The sequence below is a fragment of the Pelobates fuscus genome, chromosome 5 (genome assembly GCF_036172605.1).
Source record: "Pelobates fuscus isolate aPelFus1 chromosome 5, aPelFus1.pri, whole genome shotgun sequence".
NCBI lineage: Eukaryota > Metazoa > Chordata > Amphibia > Anura > Pelobatidae > Pelobates > Pelobates fuscus.
The window spans coordinates 271253214-271275818 of record NC_086321.1 but is presented as its reverse complement, the minus strand read 5'-3'; the positions used below and the strand labels follow the sequence as shown (position 1 = coordinate 271275818).

The window sequence follows — 22605 nt, the reverse complement described above, 5'->3', positions numbered from 1 at the left end:
TTAAAGTGAATATGTCAATTTCGGGGTCTTTGCGTATTTTGCAAAGACTACCGAAACAGGCAGATCCAACGTGGTTCCGCTGGCCAAGGCAGGTGAGTTTTACTTACCTCAGGCTGTCCCTCATGGTCAGCTTTATTGCCAGGAATCATATTCTCTCTTAAGCAAGAAGTGTCTCTTGCGTTTGTCAGTCTTATATCATACATGTAGACAGTGTATGTTTCTTACACAGCATCATCGCACCAAAACTGCTCACAGTTTCTCCTGCCCTGAAAAGCAAGGCTGATAGCCTTGGATGAGAGCTGTAACCGAGCACTGTCAGCCAATGAGTGCAGCCATGAATCGAGCCGTGCCTAGCTCAAAGGAGACAATAGGCTTCTCCAGTTGGAAAAGCTAGATGCTGTTGGGTCCCCAGGGAACACAGGTAAGTAGTAAAAACAGTTTTAAAACTGCTTGACAAAATTACTTTGGAGGTCGTAAGGGAATTCCTGGCACCATAGGCACTACAGCAGACTGTAATAGTTATGGTTCTTGGAGTGTTCCTGAAAGGTCCTACATTTATTTAGGGTCCAAAATCAGTGTCTTAAGTTTTACATTAGATCAAATGGAATTACCATAAAAAAAAAAAAAAAAAATTGTCTTACTGTACATCTGAAATCTGTCAAACCCCAAATTACAAATGAAATCAAACACACGGTTAACTGATAAATTGCAAGTATATCAGATTAGAAACTAGAGAAAAGGGGTCAGTAAAATAACACTGGCAGGGTTCTCTACAAAACAATGTACAACATCAAAAAGGTTCTTGATGTGGATCTAAAGCTTGCATGACAAAAGATATGTGTCCAAACCACAAACAACAATGTTAACCAATGATGGAAAAAGGAAGGGTGGACATAATGGGTTGAACAAACCTTGAAAAGAGTAGCCATTAAGAAACACGTTAACCGTAAACAATCAGCTGTGCCGCCAACACGAAAAATTCCATTGGGAGTAGTTAAATGCTCACTGGCTCCCAAGGGTACAAATCAGTTTTAAATATAGAACTGCGGTAATTGCTTGGAAATGGTATTTGAAAAAAAAAAAAAGGGGTTTTAAGAACAAAGTCCAGACTTTTTGCATAAGTACAAAAAGTCTAGGGAACTTCGAGAATATCTCAGAGTTCAGATCAATAACGTTCAACAAAACAAATGCTGTTCTACATAACTTGGGAAAACCTGCAATACATTTAGAGAAAAATAATAAAAATGTATAGATAAATTATTTATCAAATGGCAAACAGCAAACATGGGCCTTTCATTGTGTGACAACAACCACAAGATGAAGGTTCTATTTCATTGTAATCTCAACTATTTTTAACCAAATCTAAATTTTGTCAGTGAATATACCTCAAAATCCTTATCATTGTGATAAGACTAACATGACCATTTACTAAAGTGAGAATTTAAAGTGATCTTGTGTTTCTTAAATTTAAAGCCAGAGTATCCAATCTGAAAGCATCGCTGACTTAGAGAATTTCTCAATTTTGGCTATTGTGACCTTACATTTCAAATCACCTTGAATTTTCACTTTAGTGAATAACCTTGTTTGGGTTTAAAGGAACACTATATAGTGACAGGAATACAAACATGTATTCCTGTCACAATAGCTGTGAGAGCAATGTTTAGGCCCCCCGGCCAGCTTTTTGAAAGGTGAGTTTACTCATCTTTATTCCAAAGCCGTGTGGGTCTGCCGGCACTGCTTCCACCTGCGATCCACCTCATTGGCAGGGATCATCAAAACTGATGATCTCAGCCAATAAAATGCATTCCCATAGGAAAGCATTGGGAGGCTAAACACCACCCTGGCCAATAAGAATCTCCTTATAGTGATACATAAAATCAATGCATCTTTATAGGGAATGTTCAGTGTCCGTTGTGCAGCACTGCCCCACAAAGCACCCTTTATTGGTAGTCTGAGGAGTGACCACTAGAGGTGTCCCTAGGCTGTAATGTAAACACTAGGTATTCTCTGAAAAGACAGTGTTTACACATTAAAATACCTGCAGGGACAGAGCATAGACACCAAAACAACTACATTACGCTATGGTTCTGGGGACTAAATTGTAGCTAACATGCATCATTTATGCAAAACAATACTGTGGCACTTTCCAGACAGGTTTCCATCGATGTACCATTTTAGCAAACCATTGATATATGTTATGACAGAAAATGTATGTTTTCCATTATACCTACAGAGGTGTTTTTTGTTTGTTTTTTTAAAATGTGTAGAGCTCTGAAAAGAAGTGTGAAATATTAAATGCCAGAGTAACCAGCAGGCACTATTCATCTCCTCAAACCACTCTGTGGAACATGTCACTCATATTTAAAAAAAAATTGTGCTAAATTCATCACTCATACATACAGTTTCACGCAAGGCAATACAGAATTCTACACTACTATGTGTAAAAATGTTTCTAAAAATTATAATATACAAATAAAAGCATACCGATAGACGGGTAAAGAGCAATGTTAAATATCCCATTGAGAAAGACAGATCCAAAATATATATATCAAGTAGCAATGATGGACAAAATGTAGCTTCCCAACTATTGCAAAAGTAAGACTCCCACAACACTTTACGAGCCTTAATAGCAACGTTAAAATAAAATTTTACGGTTATGTCACCTCAGCTACTTTTTTTGAATGTGTATTTATTGTACTAGCATTACACGTACTATAAATATTATTTATGGAACACAGTATATCAGAAATAATGGTGAAGGTACAGATATCTGTACTGCTTTAAAATATTTTTTCCACCTATTCTGGAGCAGAGAATTCCAGAGTGACGATCTCAAAATGCACAAAATGTAAAATACACTTAGATTAGCTTATTCCATGTGTGCCTATAAACAAAGGACATGTAACAGACAAGATAATACATGTATATAAGCCCATTTCAGAAACGAATTAGCAGATAGTTTAATCATACACACACAAAAAATAATAATTATTGAGCTTTTCCAGGTAAAGCATTACCCATATCCTTCTAAATAGTCAGGAAAGAAATGCTGAAACCATGGTATACACAGCCACACACCAAGAAGAAGAAAAAAGCATGTCTGCCAGGACTAGACAGAGGGTTTTTAACTGCTTCTCCAGACATATATATACAGGCTGATAAAAAGGATTTCCTGCCTTTCAGTCTCAACACATGATGCTTCATTCAAGGGTCCCCTGATCTTCACTGGATGGCCAGAAGCAGGAGGTTGGAAGAAAGGAGCGTTTGTATGAACGGATGTGAGAGGAGAGGGTGGGGTGGGGTGGTATGGCCCTCTCCTAAAATGCGAAAATCAATATCAGAAGAAAATGCATTTATAATTCATGTACGATGTTCAGCATTTCTGCTTATGATTGACTAGTGACAATCAGAAATAGAGCAAAAAAAATCCTCATCTTGAAAATCTAAAAGGGAAAACCACAATAATGGTATAGTCTAAGATACATGGAGACTGGAGAGGGAATACAATAGTTGGACTTCTCCATACTAAAGATATAAAACGGTAGCAGACACAATGGATTATTTTTCACTACAACAGTCTTGGGAGAGAAAGCTAATTTTAGGCCAAAGTTGCTCAGCTAGAACAATAGCTGAAGAGGTTTTCTTTAATATGGTTAGTGTGAGCTATAAATTGCCTGTTCAGTGTCTATGTTAAGGAGTCCACACTGCATCCATGGTGCAGCAATGGTGCAGGCCCTCTGTGGTGCCTGGAGAGTGGTGTTTGGTGACAGTGTCAGGGGGAGGGGGCTGGGTGTGTGTATCAATACCTAGTGACAGGAACACTGCACCCATCTTCCAAACAATGCAACCCCTCCCACCTGTGACAACCAGGGCTCTCACTGCCACCATGGCTACCAGTTATTAGTATTTTTATCACACTGCCAGGACACCCAGTTATTATTATTATTATTACACAGCCAGAGCTCCCAGTTATTAATAAACAGCCAGGACACTCAGTTATTATTATATTGCGAGAACACCCAGGGCTTCCAGTTATTATTATTATTACACAGCCAGGACACCCAGTTATTATTATTATACAGCCAGGGCTCCCAGTTATTATTATTATACAGCCAGGGCTCCCAGTTATTATTATTACATTGCCAGAACACCCAGTTATTATTACACAGCCAGGGCTTCCAGTTATTATTATTACACAGCCAAGGCTCCCAGTTATTATTATTACACAGCCAAGGCTCCCAGTTATTATTATTATTATTAAACAGCCAGGGCTCCCAGTTATTATTATTATTATTACACAGCCAGGGCTCCCAGTTATTATTATTAAACAGCCAGGGCTCCCAGTTATTATTATTATTATTATTATTAAACAGCCAGGGCTCCCAGTTATTATTATTATTATTATATTATTATTACACAGCCAGGGCACCCAATTATTATTACACAGCCAGGGCTCCCAGTTATTATTATTATACAGCCAGGACACCCAGTTATTATTATTATACAGCCAGGACACCCAGTTATTATTATTATACAGCCAGGACACCCAGTTATTATTATTATACAGCCAGGACACCCAGTTATTATTATTATACAGCCAGGGCTCCCAGTTATTATTATTACATTGCCAGAACACCCAGTTATTATTACACAGCCAGGGCTTCCAGTTATTATTATTACACAGCCAAGGCTCCCAGTTATTATTATTATTATTACACAGCCAGGGCTCCCAGTTATTATTATTATTAAACAGCCAGGGCTCCCAGTTATTATTATTATTATTAAACAGCCAGGGCTCCCAGTTATTATTATTATTAAACAGCCAGGGCTCCCAGTTATTATTATTATTATTAAACAGCCAGGGCTCCCAGTTATTATTATTATTATATTATTATTATTACACAGCCAGGGCACCCAATTATTATTATTATTATTATTATTAAACAGCCAGGGCTCCCAGTTATTATTATTATTAAACAGCCAGGGCTCCCAGTTATTATTATATTATTATTATTACACAGCCAGGGCACCCAATTATTATTATTATTATTACACAGCCAGGGCTCCCAGTTATTATTATTATTATTATTATTATTAAACAGCCAGGGCACCAAGTTATTATTATTATATTATGATTATTATTACACAGCCAGGGCTCCCAGTTATTATTATTATTATTATTATTATTAAATAGCCAGGGCTCCCAGTTATTATTATTACACAGCCAGGGCACCCAGTTATTATTATTATTAAACAGCCAGGGCACCCAGTTATTATTATTATTAAACAGCCAGGGCACCCAGTTGTTATTATTATTATATTATGATTATTAATACACAGCCAGGGCTCCCAATTATTATTATTATTAATACACAGCCAGGGCTCCCAATTATTATTATTATTATTATTATTATTATTAAACAGCCAGGGCACCCAGTTATTATTATTATTATTATTAAACAGCCAGGGCACCCAGTTATTATTATATTATTAAACAGCCAGGGCTCCCAGTTATTATTATTACACAGCCAGGGCACCCAGTTATTATTATTATTATTAAACAGCCAGGGCTCCCAGTTATTATTATTATTATTATTATTAAACAGCCAGGGCACCCAGTTATTATTATTATTATTATTAAACAGCCAGGGCACCCAGTTATTATTATTATTAAACAGCCAGGGCACCCAGTTATTATTATTATTATTAAACAGCCAGGGCACCCAGTTATTATTATTATTATTAAACAGCCAGGGCACCCAGTTATTATTATATTATTACTATTATTAAACAGCCAGGGCACCCAGTTATTATTATATTATTATTATTATTATTAAACAGCCAGGGCACCCAGTTATTATTATTATTATTATTATTAAACAGCCAGGGCACCCAGTTATTATTATTATTAAACAGCCAGGGCACCCAGTTATTATTATTATTATTACACTGCCCAGACACCCAGTTATTATTAAACAGCCAGGACACCCAGTTATTATTATTATTACACTGCCCAGACACCCAGTTATTATTATATTATTAAACAGCCAGGACACCCAGTTATTATTATCATTATTAGGCAGGGCTCCCAGTTATTATTATTATTATTATTATATTTACACAGCCTGGGTGACAGGTCACCCCCTCTCCATGGGGGCCAGGTTAGGGCCATGTAGTGTGCAGCCAGCAGTTCACTTACGTGTAAACGATGGATAAGAAGTGCATGAACCACAGCACGAAGAAGAGGATGACGCCGAAGATGGCGAGACCCTGCAGGGCCAGATCTAGCACCGCCATCGCCGACAGGGGGGCACCGGGCAGATCCTAGGGGCTGACTGGCACCAGAGAGGGGCAAGGTGTGTGCCCGATGAATGAAATATCTCTGTAATGACGGCCCCCAGCCAGCTCTCACTGCGGACAGCACAACATAGAAATCCCTGCAGCGGTGATCATCAAATATTGTACTGGGAAATAGCTAGAGATCGTGTGCCAGTACCGCCAGTCTCTTATTTCAGCAATGCGGGGGATGCTGTATCAAAGTGTTCTTTTATTTCCAGGATTTCCTTTTTATTCCGCCTGTCCACCACAATGTTTCAGAGCAGCGTAACCCGGCTCTTTGCTCCGCTCCCGCCGCCTCCTGCTGCGGGGAATGCCTGCTCTGGCTGCTGGCAGAGGATATGACTCCAGAATCCCTGCGCGAGGACCAAGGAGGCCAACTGACATCAAGGCTCGCGCTGCACTTCAACCCCACCACCCTCCTACAGTTCTATCAGCCAGACGCATAGCCACGCCCCCCATCCTAGCTTCTCTTACTCAGCTCACGTCCCCGCGTTCTATTTTTTCCATGCACCGCCCACTTCTGCCAAACGTCACCACGCCCCCTCGTCGCTAGGTCCCACCTCCTCCCGTGAATGCCGCTGCTGGCGTTTAGACACGGTGTAGGCATGAAACCTGGAGCGCGCACAGTGGGCGGAGTTCTCATTGGATGGCAAACCCTTCAGACTCCTCCTCATAGTAAGAGTTCCAGGATGACATAATCGCTCGCGCCCACCCATCCCTCCGAGTCCCGTGATGCTGTCAGTTATGAATGATAAGGCGGTGACGTCATCTGAGGGTCACTAAAGGAGCAGCCGTGTCTGACGTCACCCTTCCTGTTCTCTTTAAGCTGATAGTGTGAGAGATAGGATCAGTATCGGTGGGAAATGCTGACTATAGCTCCAGTCCCCGGGCTAGGCAGCCAGCACGGGCAGCAGGAGATTCACTAACTGAGAATTCAGAGGGAGTTTCACATGTAAGGCCAAGGTAGCCGAGCTGGAGACATAGATGACCGTGATAATGGTTCCACATCGACTATTATGGCCTTAAATGTGAAATCCACTTTGCATGAACTTTGAAGTCTTACTGCTTTAAATAAACCTGATGGTTATTAAAGGGATAGCTTAGGCACCATAACAACTTAATCTAAATAAGGTTGTTATGGTGCCAGGCCCCTGAAGTCGTTTAACCCCAAAGTTACCACCAGCGCTGATTCCCACTCCTCCCAGGCAGCATCCGGCTTCTGAAATTTCAGAAAGTGCGGAGTGCCGCCGGGCAGGGGCATTGCTGATTGGCTGAGAGCAGTCACAAAAACGTACCTTTCCCAAGCCGCCTCTGTGAATGGAGAGTCACTGATTTTATTAATTAAAGGACACAGAAGCTTGTATTAGGCTTTATTGCTTTCTTTTTTCCTCAGCAGCAAAGAAAGAATATTAAGATATTAAAAGAAAACAAATACCCTTAAAGGGTTAACTTATTCATAAAGGATATAACAAATGCAACCAGTGGGAGCAATCCTCATTCCATATACTTCCATGTGACCCTAAGCCACTCCTCTTTCTTTGCTGCTGCCTCAGCTAAGTACCTCATATTTTCTTGCTCTGCAGATTTGTGATTGTATATTGTTATACTGTTATTATAGACTAATCTACTATAATTTTCTGTGTTTTATTTGGTTGTCTATTTGGGGTGGGCCATCTTGCACAGCCCTCCTCCCCTTTCCTTGGTTTTGTTCCCCACCACCTCTCCCAGGGCTTTACCCCTTGCAACTTCAGGTTGCTGATAACCTGGTTTAGCCACTCGCGGGACGACTTCAGGGTTGTGAGGTTTCTATCCCCCCCCACCCCCCCTTTACCTCAGGCGAGTCTCCCTGGCTGCCCTCCAGATCACGGCCTAAACTGTGATTGGCAAATTTTTACGCCCTTTTGTGCCGCTCGTGCCACTTATTCAAGGGGTTGTCAGGCAGCTTACCAGTGTTCCCCAGAGGCCATAAAAGTTTCTGCTGCCCTTATTGTGCTCTACCCTTCAGTACCTGGCTCTGTGCTTGGTCCCTTGATCAGCCCGTGTTACCCTCTGCTGTCAGAACTAACTCCTTTCTACCCACTGTGGTGACTGTTCCCTTTTGTTAGTCTAGTGCCATTATGCAAAACACTTCATATATGCAGGCTGCTACTCCCAATGCCTCTGTTAAGCCCAGTAAACACCACCTACCCACTGTGTCCGTAGGTCATACCACCCCTGATGGGGAAGAGGAAGTATCCCAGGAGCAAATTAACTCTGAAGAGTTCCACTTGCTCCTGGATGCTACAATGAGCAAATCCGTTACCCAGGCCATTTACACTGCTATCGTAGTGATGTCAGACAGCTTGTCCCACTCCATTTCTACGGCTATCATAGCGTCTAGCCTCTGGCTCAGCACTCCCTGCGGCCTCTAATAAGCTGATGGTCCCTAGCGGCCGTAAAGCTATGAAAAAAATTACCATTATGTGGGTAAAAATACCTCTGAAAATGGTTCCGGTTACCACTCCTGTTTTCCTGAGAAACATCTTCTCGGTACCCAAGAAAGGTGGTGATATAGGACCGGTAATCAATCTTCGACCCTTCAATGCCTGTGTCACGTACCATCACTTCAAGATGGAAGGGATACATTGCTTTTCGGGACCTCCTCAGACTGGGAGATTGGATAGTCAAACTCGATCTCCAGGACGAGTACCTCATGATTCCGATTGCCAAAGAGTGTCAACACCTCCTTCAGTTCCAATGGAAAAAGACTATGGGGTGCTTCCAATGCCTCCCGATCGGTCCATCCTCGGCCCTGTGGTGTTTCACCAAGCTGCTGAAACCAGTGGTCACCCTTCTACGCAGCAGAGTAGTTGATCGACATGCTGATCATGGCCCACGATGCCCAACTGCTGAGTCAACATCTCTCCTGGGCGCTGTCCCTCCTTCAAAATCTAGGTTTGTTAATCAACTGGGACAAGTCAATCCTGCATCCTTCCCACACCAAGGAGTTTTTGGGATCAACATAGATGCGATTCACGGGACACTCAGTTTACCTACCACAAAAGTGAAACTCATCAAGAAGGAAATCCGTCGGACGTTGGCACGACCGGTCTTGACTTTGCGACAACTCGCGAGGATAATTGGCCTTCTCTCAGCCTCCATACAAGCAATTTTTTCAGGGCCTCTCCACTACAGGGCCCTACAATAGCTCAAGGCCACGCACCTACGCTTGGGTCAGTCTTATTTGATTCTGTTCCACTCAATTGCACGGCAAAAGAAGAACTCACCTGGTGGCTTCAACACATGGAACGGCAGGGCAGTCTTTGGAACCACCCCGAATTTCATCATAGAATCCAACGCGAGCAGGCTTGGCTGAGGTGCGCATTGTGGTCCCACCTCTACAGGTGGAAAATGGTCCTCACAGGAAAAGGAGTCTGGAACTGCTGGCGGGGTCGTTGGCCCTTCGGAACCTCCTTGGGGGCACAACCAATTGTTCCATCCTACTTCGCATGGACAATATTTCGGCAGTCCGCTACATCAACCATCTGGTTGGCACGATACTAACGAACCTAGCGAAAGAGTATTGGCACTTCTGCCTGGATCGCCACATATCTGTACAAGCAGAATACCTTTCGGGTTTATCCAACATCGTAGCAGATTGGAATTCCAGATATCTGCACGACAACAGTGCCTGGCGATTGAACCGCACAATGTTCCCGTGGCTCCAACAACTCTGGGGCCCCATATCGACACTTTTCGCCTCCCGGTTCAATTCTCAACTCCCGTCATTCTTCAACTGGAGACCGAACCCAGATGCCCTGGCGGTGGATGCCTTTCCTCCGACCGAAAAAATGGCATTTCCTCCCTTCTCTCTACTGGCTCCCTACTACATCTAAAACGCTCCCAATCGTCACTGGTAACGCAGTTCTGGACGGCACATCCTTAGTTCCCCTCACTCATGGAAATGTCTATTGACCTTCCCAGACCAATCCCTGGATCCATGGACCGATGGGAACTCTCACCCCCTTCTGGTTCAGGGGCATCTCAGACTTCTGGCGTGGCTCCTCTCCAGGGACCTTGGGTTGTGCTGAACATTTCACAAGCCACTCTTGACTTATTGGCAGGAGCTTGGGCTCCATGAAGAAGACAAGCCTATACTCATGCCTGGAACACATGGAGTGGTTGGTGCATGGAACAACACGTAGATCCAATACGTGCTTCTGTAAACCACATCTTGAGTTTCCTTACCTCCCGGTATGACCAAGGCTTGGCCTACCGCACAATGAACATATATAGGTCGACGATCTCAGCTGGTCACAACGGACTGGATGGTTTCCCGGCTGGGAAACACTTGTTGGTCTGTCGCTGTCAGGATTCGAACCTTGGTATTTGGTGGTTCTAGTCCTGCTTCCTACCTCTGAGCCACAGTAGCTATTTCAGTTCTATTGATCCTGCATAGCCCCCGTGCACAGATCCACAGGCCAGGTGAATTCTTACCTGACCACCTTGGCCTGTGGCTATTTGCAAGGGTGAGCAACATATCTGCGCTACAGACTCCCAACTCAGGTAAGACCCTGACAGTCGCCTTCTGCAAGACATTCGATTTGCACGTCCACCCCAATCCTGATACACGGCTCTGTGGGACGTCAACCTAGTTCTTCATCTGTTGGAGGATTGGCCTACGAACCCGGACCTTATGCTCAAACAAGTGTCTGTAAAATTGGCCATGCTCTTGTGTTTAATTTCCTGCAAAAGGGTGACGGATGTCCGAGCTCTGGATATCGACGCACGTTCCTTCACTCCGAACTGTGTTTTGTTTAATATCACCAGATGTACGAAATTCAAGATAACTTCAGTCTTCTACCCCTCTTTTCCTCATAATGTTAATCTCTGCCTGTTGGCATGCCTCCAGGAGTATGAACTACGGACTCAGTCATTCAGGAACCCAACACACCACGACTTGTTCCTGGCTGTGAAACAACCTCATCACCCAGTATCAACGGTGACTTTGGCTCGCTGGGTGAAATGGATAATGTCGTCTTCTAACACTGACACATCCGTTTATGGAGCTCATTCTAGATGCACTATGGCTTCAAAAGCATTCACATTGGGTTATAAACTTGAGGACCTACTTCGCAAAGCTAATTGGTCCTGAGAATCAACATTTAACGAAGACTATTTTGGTCCAGCAGAACACATCTCTTCTATGGTTATTTCACAGCTTTAAACTAGCCTAATATGAGCCTCCTTGTCCTCTAATAAAATTAACAGATTTTACTAATTACATTACGTAAAGTCATGATTTTATTAAGGACACAGAGGCGAGTATTAGCCCACCCAGAAGACAGGTAAGTCTTACATTTTGTCTTCCCACCTAATTTTTTTACATCATGCATGGTTTCGACTTGACTTTAGTTTGGGTTACCGAATACTTAAAATAATATTATTTTTTTTTTTAAATTCTTTATTTTTGTAGTGCATATAATTGGAACAACGGCAATCCACATGCTTATTTCAACAATAGATACAGTAGGGAGTGGTTAAACAATGCAAATTTTTGAATATGTTATAGAATGATGCGTTAATCTAATAAAGCAACAATAAAAGATAGGGCAACGTAAAATGAAATAACGTAAGAGTAGGTCTGGAGATTAGAGTATGTCCGCGCAGGCGTATAGTGTTAACATTGCTTGGGTGAGCCGTTAGTCTAGCAGGGCCTCACGTTCGGTATGTTTTAAATAATGCTGCACCCGCTGCATTTGCTTTAATGTCGCTATTCAGGTAACATCTCCCTTTTGTCAGGACAAGTGAGGTGCACGCTAAAATATGACAAAGTGCCATACAACAGCTGTCGATCTGTGCTATGCGTCATGGTCATCAAAAAGTAATCCCGTAGTGTAATGCCAATTATATGTAGGCTTGGATTTCAGCCGTAAGTTATGTTGGTGGGCGGCTTCATGTCATGCTAGGTTATCACAAAGAAAGAAAACAATAACAAAGGCAAAAGCTCTATAGGAATTAAAGTAAAACATAATAACACAACATAAAAACATGTTAAAGACTCTCGCTGTATACCTATCTAGCATATGGACATGACAGTCTGATCTTGGCTCAAATTTTAAGTATAGACATATATTTTAACAGCCAAGTCGAACGAGTGTGGCAAGTCATTTATAAAGAGTTGGGTGGTGCACTGGGCATTAAATTTTTCGCTGCACGGCCAGCGTCCATAGGGGTGGTTCTGCAGACCGTCATCCGATGCCACTGTTGTGCTGCAATAGGTAGTCTTTTGCCTTTGCCAACCCAGCGTCACCACTCACCCTGTCGCTGGTCCATGTCGGGCGTCGGTCCGTGATCGGGGCCATTGCTGTCAGGTACGGTGTGGTGACTCTTGGGCATCCCCGCTGATTAGGTCTGTGCTGGTAGTTGCCTGTACCGACCTGGGAAACTGAGGACTTCTCATTCGCAGCGTGAGCCGGGATGTAGGCTCTATCGCTGTGGGTCTTGTGCTTGCCGGTCGTCCGTGGTCTCACTGATGTGGGTCGCACGCCTGGGTGCTGTTTCGTCTGCGTGGAGCCGCGTCGTTTCGGAGGCGGGAGTCCCCTTCCGCCCCGGGGTTGCATGAGGGCTGGTGCTTGTAGGCCACGAGCCTGGAGACCATTGTGGGCCAGGTTCAACCCTTTCGGGATGGTGCGAGAAATCTTGGCAGGTCGCTTGGGGCTTCGCTTGGCTGTTCCCCGCTTGTGTGGCCGGCACCTCAGGGGCTTGCCCCTTGTTGCTCTCAGCCCGGGAGGGCTTAAAACGTGGGGATCGGACTCTTGGGTTGTGGTGTTGCCCTGAAGCGGACTCTCACTCACCCGACTGCCTTCGGCTCCAGACATAGCAGAGGAGATTCGACGTGGCACTTCAGTCCATAAGCGTGCCTCCAGCTTAGCCCAGAAGCGTTAAAAAATAAGCGTAATGGAGTCACTTGCTTGTTTCCAGGTGTGCCTCGCTTCTGGTTGTGTTTGTAGCTTGTCTGATGTTGATGGCTGATAATGCGCCGCCATCTTGGGTGTTCCCGTCACCGCGTGTCTTTTAGAGGTGTTTGTGCCTGTCGCTTGGTGCTGGGTTCGGGACACTCCGTCCGGCGGGGACCGGGATATCCCCCACCGGTCCACAGGGGGGGGGTGCATAATTTGCGCTCGCTTGTTGCGTTCCGCATCAGGCTGGAAGGCGGCCGTCCTTCCCCCGTGCGTCCGCTAGTTCCCGGTCAGGATTGGTGCCGAGTCTGATATCGGCACGTTCCAGAGTGCCTCCTCTAGTCGATAGGCTGATTTGTGGAGGTATCCCAGCATTTTTTCTCGGGTTATCCGTCGAGTTTGGGCCATCACGGCAGGAGCTCTGGTAATGTGCGTCTAGTCAGGTTGCTCGCTTGGCTCCGCCCCCCCCCTTAAAATAATTTTGTCTTTTGCTGGACTCACGGTGACATGTTCAGTTTTATATGTTTTAACTGTCACGGATAGAGATGTCCCGAATAGTTCGCTGGCGAATAGTTCCTTGCGAACATAGCTTGTACGTGTTCGCCACGGTGGGCGAACATATGCAATGTTCGGTCCGCCCCCTATTCGTCATCATTGAGTAAACTTTGACCCTGTACCTCACAGTCAGCAGACACATTCCTGCCAATCAGCAGCAGACCCTCCCTCCCAGACCCTCCCACCTCCTGGACAGCATCCATTTTAGATTCATTCGGAAGCTGCATTCTTAGTGAGAGGAGGGACAGTGTAGCTGCTGCTGATTTAATAAGGAAATCGATAGCTAGGCTAGTGTATTCAGTGTCCACTACAGTCCTGAAGGACTCATCTGATCTCTACTGTAAGGACAGCACCCCAAAAAGCCCTTTTTAGGGCTAGTCCATCAGTCTGCTTCTTTTTTTTTTTTCTGTGTAATCTAATTGCAGTTGCCTGCCTGCCAGCGTGTGTGTCAGGCTCACAGCGTATACTGTGCCCACTTGCCCAGTGCCACCACTCATATCTGGTGTCACAATAGTTTGCATTTAAAAAAAACAAAAAGCTTTTTTGACTGTAATATAATAGCAGTCAGTTTCCTTCACACGTGTGCGTTTCAGGGCCTGCCAGGGCACAGTGTCACACCAGTGCAACTCATATCTGGTGTAACAGTAGTGTACATTAAAAATAAAACTAGAAATTTGACTGTGAAATAATAGCAGTCAGTTTCCTTCACACGTGTGCGTTTCAGGACCTGCCAAGGCACAGTGTCACACCGGTGCGAATCATATCTGGTGTAACAGTAGTGTACCTTTAAAAAAAACAACACTTTTTTGACTGTGAAGTAATAGCAGTCAGTTTCCTTCACGCGTGTGCGTTTCAGGCTCACAGCTTAAACTGTGCCCACTTGCCCAGTGCCACCACTCATATCTGGTGTCACAATAGCTTGTGTGGCGAAACCGACCTCGCCACGTGTCCTTGGAGGGGGCTGATTGCCCGCCTCTTGCCTTTGGACTATGGACCAGACTTTATGGCAATGTGATACCCCAGATAGCCATACCATGGAGCCTATTCATATAATGAAAGACTATGGGAAAGACTTTAGCTCCATGGCAATTGTACTGTGTGAGTAGGATCTGCGCGCTATTCGGTAGTTTTGTGCGCGCAGATCCCAGCTATGAAATGTCTGTGTGTTATGGTTAAAAAGTAACTTTCTGTATTTTAAAGTGTTTTATGTCTTTCTGTAACCATGTGGTTAATGGAGTCTGTCTCTGTGCTGGAGATAATTAGATTACTTCTCCAGCACAGAGAAGGCTCTGTAAAAAACAGTCTGAGCTGGGAAGCTAGGGGTTTTAAAAGATACTTTACTAACTTTTGAACCCCTGGTCTGATCCATGCCATTATATTTTAATATGTTGTTCCCCTGAATGGATTGATTGTGGATATGTATTTTTATGTGAATGTGATGTATGGTTTTAGATTTAGGAAAGTTGTGTAAAAGTATATTTTAAACTGTATGCATAATGGGATTATGTGTCACACTAAGGGGAGGGGATGTGTGGGAGGTAACATCTATGTCATTGGTTCTTTTATGCCTCCCCCTGGGTGTGGCCTGTATGTGTGAGTTGGAAATAAAAGCCAGGCTGGATGAGCCAGTCCTCAGTTCCTGTTTTACCCTCAAAGTGATGTGTCGTCTCATTATTGGGGGGAAGGATTTATTGCATGCTGTTCCAGTTGACTGCTAGGAGCACAAGCCTATTCGTATGGTTCCTATTCGATGGTCTACAGCATTCATATGCTTGGGAGAATTTAAAAGGTTTCTCGGATTCAGTGTTCGTGTGTCTCCAGTCGGGAGAATGGTGTTTGCAGTAGCTGTCTGTGCATCTGGAAAGGGGATTATCGCCTAAACTGGGTTTTATCCTCTTGTAAGTGAAACGGTCCGTTACAGCTTGCATTTAAAAAAAAACTAAACTTTTTTGACTGTAATATAATAGCAGTCAGTTTCCTTCACACGTGTGCGTTTCAGGGCCTGCCAGGGCACAGTGTCACACCAGTGCAACTCATATCTGGTGTAACAGTAGTGTACATTTAAAAAAAAAAAAACAACACTTTTAAATTTGTATTTTATTGGTGTTTTCACAATGTAAAATACATCTGGTACGTAATATAAGAAGTTAGAAAGTTCACATATTTTTTTTTAATTCTTTATTTTTGTAGTGCATATAATTGGAACATACGTACATGCGGTACCCCAACAGCAATCCACATGCTTATTTCAACAATAGATACAGTAGGGAGTGGTTAAACAATGCACATTTTTGAATATGTTATAGAATGATGCGTTAATCTAATAAAGCAACAATAAAAGATAGGGCAACGTAAAATGAAATAACGTAAGAGTAGGTCTGGAGATTAGAGTATGTCCGCGCAGGCGTATAGTGTTAACATTGCTTGGGTTATTCATTAAAATAATGAATAAGCAACATGTGGATTAGTGGCAGTCAAAGGGTTCGCAGTATGGGTTTGACCGTGCTGAGCCTCATGGATAGAGATAGGAGTACACCTCGATCGTTCTTAATTTGGCCCCTCTGTTGCACATTGGGAAGTGTGGTTCTATGTCATAGGTCATTGAGAGGGTTTGGCCATTGCTTACCCGTCACCAAATGGGTACATATTCGTGAAATGTTGGGTATCTATCGTGTGTCTCGCTATCTAGTATGGCTCTATGCCATAGGTCATTGAGATGTTTTAGCTACTGCTTACTAGGCGTCCAATGGGTTCATATGTGTGAAATGTTGGGCAACTATTGTGTGTCTCGTTTAACTAGGAGTCGAGCTTGCAGGTTTAATGGGTGAACTCTGGTGGGTCCCTGTGTGCCTGTTCTTGACTTCTGGACTTTCGCTGCAGTTGTTGTGGTTACTGTCAGTTTTTGGAGGAAAGTCTCTTTGTTCTCAGGAGAGGAGAGGGTGAGTATGTCGTTTCCTTGTGCTACCAGTAGGGAGCCATCCACCCCCCACCGATATCTGATCCGCGCCTCTCTCAGCTGTCTGGCCACCGGTGTAAGCGGTCTCTTGACTGCGAGGACGGCAAAAGGGAGGTCCCCGTATATGGCTATGTCACAGCCTTCGAAGTGTATGGTTCCCAACTCTCTCGATTTGGCCATGATTGCAGATCGGGTTGTAATGTCTTTGGTCGTGGCAATTACGTCTCTTGGGGCATCCGCTGGGGCAGCTGTGGATTTGCGGACCCGGAACGCTGACGTTAGTGTCTCTGAGCTCGTGTTGCCCCCTATGCCTAGCGAGGCCATGAAGCGTCGAAGGAAGGGCAGTGCTGTGTCCCCCTCAATATGCTCCGGAATGCCACGGAGGTGGATGTTCTTCCATCTGTGTCTGGACTCCATCACTAACATCAACTTGGTAAGTTTCTGTACTTGGTCTGTTAGTGCTTGCAGATTGTTGTGGGTGTCTTGCACACTCTGGGCTCTGGTTGCTTCTTTAGTTTCGATCGCTGCGACCCGTTGTTTGAGGGTCCCTATTTCCGTGCGTGTGTCTAAGAGGTCAGCCTTCCACACACGCCGCATATCCAGCAGGACATTTTTAATGTCTCTCTTTGTTGCCGGTGAGGAGTCTTCATCTGACACCGACTCATTAGAGGGGGTCCCCTCCGACTGTGTGGCCGGGGCATCTTCCTCCTCTTGGTAGTTCTCCAAGGCCTCATCTTCGCTAGGCGGGTCGGGCGCCATTTTGGCTTGGGCCCGCGATGTAGGCCTCTCAAAGGACAATCTGATATCCTGCATTTTTGGAGCCTCTGGATGGCGAGGTTTTTTGTTTTTTCACCCCATAGTGTCTTCTGTGTGAGGGCTGTTGTCTCTCAGTATGTTAAGAGTTTTGTTTTCCGTGTTTAAAGCGGCTTTTTCTGCTATCTGGGACAGAGCTCTGTGTAAACACATCTTCTCTGTTGTACAGAATGAAATACACAATACTGGAGCGCTTAGAATATAAACACTCTATAAGAACTTATATAGAGCTATTAATGGATATTCAAATATTTAGATATTTACTATATGATCGCTACAACACTTCAAAGTGATCCCTTCACCACATGTCAAGTATTCTAAATAAAATATTAAGAAGTGGAGCGGTACATCTTCTCTGTTGCTCGGTTGGCCACGCCCCCCAAAACAACACTTTTTTGACTGTGAAATAATAGCAGTACGTTTCCTTCACGCGTGTGCGTTTCAGGCTCACAGCGTATACTGTGCCCACTTCCCCAAATTTTTACTGTAATAGATTGAATAGCAGTTAGTTGTCTGCAAGCGTGTGTGTCAGGCCTACAGTGTCTACTCGGCCAACGTCTGCCAGTGCACAGTGCCACTCATATCTGTTGTCACAGTAGCTTGCACGCATAGTACCACTAATCGAAAAAAAAAATGACAGGCAGAGGCAGGCCACCCCGCAGGGGCCATTGTGGTCGTGGTGCTGTTATTCCCTTTGGCCCTAGAATAATGCCCAGTGTTCAGAGGCCACGTACCCTGAACTTGAAAAGTTCTGAGGACATAGTTGACTGGCTAACACAGGACACCCAATCTTCTACAGTTTCCGCTCGGAACCTTGACGCACCATCCTCCTCCAGCTTAGCTTCGGGCACCTCTCAAGTTACCACTCGCCCGCCTGCCGCCACCACCAACACTAGCACCACAGCCGCTTCACTTGATCTGTCAGAGGAGTTATTTACACATCAGTTGGAAGAAATGAGTGATGCGCAACCATTATTGCAAGAGGATGTAGATAACAGGGATATGTCTCAGTAAGGCAGCATTACACACATGGACGTACGGTGTGATGATGATGATGATGTTGTACCCGCTGCTGCTTCCTTTGCTGAGTTGTCAGATATAAGTGAAGCGGTTGATGATGACGATGCGTCCGTGGATGTCACGTGGGTGCCCGCTAGAAGAGAAGAAGAACAGGGGGAAAGTTCAGATGGGGAGACAGAGAGGAGGAGGAGACGAGTTGGAAGCGGGGGGAGGTCGTCGCAAGGAGCTAGTGGCACCGTCAGACAGCATGCATCGGCACCCGGGGTCAGCCAGACAGCACGCCAATCAACGCATGCTGTTGCCACCAGGAGAATGCCGTCATTGCAGAGCTCAGCAGTGTGGCATTTTTTGTGTGTGTCTGCCTCTGAAAACAGCGATGCCATTTGCAACCTGTGCCAAAAGAAACTGAGTTGTGGGAAGTCCAACACCCACCTAGGTACAACTGCTTTGCAAAGGCACATGATCGCACATCACAAACACCTATGGGATCAACACATGAGATCAAGCAGCACACAAACTCAAAGCCGCCATCCTCCTCCTGGTCCAGCATCTTCAGCCACGTCAACCACTGCTGTCCTCCTTGCCCCCTCTCAACCATCCGCCACTCCCTCTCTCGCCTTGAGCAGTTCCTGCTCATCTGCCCACAGTCAGGTGTCTGTCAAGGACATGTTTGAGCGTAAGAAGCCAATGTCACAAAGTCACCCCCTTGCCCGGCATATGACAGCTGGCTTGTCTGAACTCTTAGCCCGCCAGCTTTTACCATACAAGCTGGTGGAGTCTGAGGCGTTCCAGAAATTTGTAGCTATTGGAACACCGCAGTGGAAGGTACCCGGACGAAATTTCTTTGCACAAAAGGCAATCCCCAACCTGTACTCGATTGTGCAAAAGGAAGTAATGGCATGTCTGGCACACAGTGTTGGGGCAAGGGTCCATCTGACCACTGATACCTGGTCTGCAAAGCATGGTCAGGGCAGGTATATCACCTACACTGCGCATTGGGTAAACCTGCTGACGGCTGCCAAGCATGGAATGCGTGGCTCTGCAGAGGAGTTGGTGACACTGCCACGACTTGCAGGCAGGCCTGCTGCCACCTCCTCTACTCCTCCTACTCCATCCTCTTCCATAACCTTCTCGGCTGAGTCCTCTTCTGCTGCTGCGTCTTGCTCCACATCAACGGCACCACCCCAGCTCCCCAGGTACTATTCCACATCCCGGATACGGCAGTGTCACGCCGTCTTGGGGTTGACTTGCCTGAAAGCAGAGAGTCACACCGGACCAGCACTCCTGTCCGCCCTGAACGCAGAAGAAGTCTGTTGGCGGCATTGAATTTGGGCAAGTTGACACATGTGCCGTGCATGGCACATGTGTGTAATCTGATCGTACAACGCTTTGTGCATAAGTACACAGGCTTACAGGACGTCCTGAAGCAGGCCAGGAAGGTGTGTGGCCAGTTCAGGCATTCCTACACGTCCATGGCGCACTTTTCAGATATCCAGCAGCGAAACAACATGCCAGTGAGGCGCTTGATTTGCGACAGCCCGACACGTTGGAATTCAACACTCCTAATGTTCGACCGCCTGCTCCAACAAGAAAAAGCCGTTAACGACTATTTGTATGACCGGGGTGCTAGGACAGCCTCTGCGGAGCTGGGATTTTTTTTGCCACGTTACTGGACGCTCATGCGCAATGGCTGTAGGCTCATGCGTCCTTTTGAGGGGGTGACAAACCTAGTCAGTCGCACCGAAGGCACCATCAGCGACATCATACCATTTGTTTTCTTCCTGGAGCGTGCCATGCGTGCTGGATCAGGCCGTAAATGAGCGTGAAGAGGAAGAGTTGTGGTCACCATCACCACCAGAAACAGCCTTATCAGCATCGCTTGCTGGACCTGCGGCAACGCTGGAAGAGGATTGTGAGGAAGAGGAGTCAGAGGAGGAATGTGGCTTTGAGGAGGAAGACCAACCGCAACAGGCATCCCAGGGTGCTCGTTGTCACCTATCTGGTACCCGTGGTGTTGTACGTGGCTGGGGGGAAGAACATACCTTCAGTGAGATCACTGAGGACGAGGAACGGGACATGAGTAGCTCGGGATCCAACCTTGTGCAAATGGGGTCTTTCATGCTGTCGTGCCTGTTGAGGGACCCTCGTATAAAAAGGCTGAAGGAGAACGGACCTGTACTGGGTGTCCACGCTACTAGACCCCCGGTATAAGCAGAAAGTGCCTGAAATGTTACCGAATTACCGCAAGTCGGAAAGGATGCAGCAGTTCCAAAATAAATTAAAAAGTATTATACAGCATATAATGGTGATGAGAAGAGAAGTCGCCTAGGTCAAAAAAGTCTAGATTACCTCACCTTTATTAAGATGAATGAGGGATGGATCCCGAAGGGACTGACAGTGGGCGATACATTTGACTAAAAAAGCCCTCATGAGGGGGACGTAACAGGGATTAAACTGATAAGAATAGTACTACTTAACACACCACTCCTATCTGGTGGCACATTAGATTGCACGCGCAGTACCCCAAATTTGAAGTAGGAGGACCGACCAAGAATCTTTTTCCATCTCCCGGTTCCTAAAATCGATGCCATATACACGTCCCCTGATAGGGGACGTAACAGGGATTAAACTGATAGGAATAGTACTAGGTAACACACCTTATAATAACGCAGAGAGAGAAAACGCAGAGAGAGGAGTCTGAAGAAGAGGAGTCAGAGGAGGAAGGTGGATTTGAGGAGGTGGAAGACCAAACACAGCAGGCGTCCCAGGGGGCTTGTTGTCACCTTTCGCGGACCCTTGGTGTTGTACGTGGCTGGGTGGAGGAAGAGACCTTCAATGATATCAGTGAGGACAAGGAACGGAACATGGCTAGCTTGGTATCCAACCTTGTGCAAATGGGGAGTTTGCGGTTGTGCAAATGGACTGTTTGCGGTTGTTTGCGGTGCGTTTAACAGGGAGTTTGGTCTGTCACTGTGAAGCGGGCGTAACCCTTACACTACCTGATCGATACAACATCATACCTGATGTTTTAAAGCACGTTATTCCAAACAATTTAGGAATGTTAGGTGATTTATGCCCTTTATGGATTAAAACCAGACTCTGCATCAACTATGTAATCAAATCAACTATGTAATTTTCCATGGGAGTTTTGCCATTGATCCCCCTCTGGCATGCCACAGTCCAGGTGTTAGTCCCCTTGCCACCAGGCAAGGCTGGTGCAAGGATTCCTCCGCCCTAGGCAAAGATCCATTTTGCCGCCCCCTCAGGAATGCAACAACATTATCTCAGAGGTTTATTCACTAAACTCTGAATTGCAGTGAATTGAAAACCAAATTGCAAAGTTTAACCCCTTAAGGACACATGACATGTGTGACATGTCAAGATTCCCTTTTATTCCAGAAGTTTGGTCCTTAAGGGGTTAAGCAAAAACATCTGCGCTGTGACTGTAGCTGAGTTGGAGAATTCTTCTAGATCAGCTATTTTGGCCTAAATTTTGCCATTTGGTTTCCAGTTAGGTCTGATCACAGTGCTCATTCCTCGCATAACAATCTGTGTATTCTCTCTCATCAGCATTTATCCCCATCTTTCTCCTGTTTCTTTATTCCAAAGCTTGCAGTCTCTGTGTTCATAATTTCTCTGCTCACTCTCTGCCACTGATTCTCTCCAGCCTGTCTTTTTTTTAAATTCTTTTTAGGGTTATTCACTAAAGTTAAAACCTTACATTTGAAATTAATTTTGAATCCAACAATTCTCACTTTAGTGAATAATCCGGTCATTGACTTTTGTCATTTTCTTTTCCCTATCTATTCATCAAACAGTGAGCTGATATATAACTTGCAACATTTTGGAAAAACAGAAGAGTTATATAAAGTCACCATCTCAACTCTTTTTCAAAACGTTTTTAAATCACTGTTTAGTGCATAGACTCCTAAGTGTCTAGTTGCTTCTTTCAGAGAGACAGGCCAAGACATTTAGGGAAAA

At 45.0% G+C, this 22605-nt stretch overlaps 1 protein-coding gene across 1 annotated transcript in view; it reads right to left on the bottom strand.

The window, feature by feature from the left end:
• UGCG (UDP-glucose ceramide glucosyltransferase) overlaps positions 1-6771 on the bottom strand; it is a 52461-nt gene extending 45690 nt beyond the window's left edge. The window contains exon 1 of the mRNA XM_063455295.1: positions 6200-6771. Within this exon, the coding sequence (XP_063311365.1) occupies positions 6200-6297 (98 nt within the window). The 5' untranslated portion in view covers positions 6298-6771. The remainder of the gene's footprint in view (positions 1-6199) is intronic.
• Positions 6772-22605: the final 15834 nt, after the last annotated feature.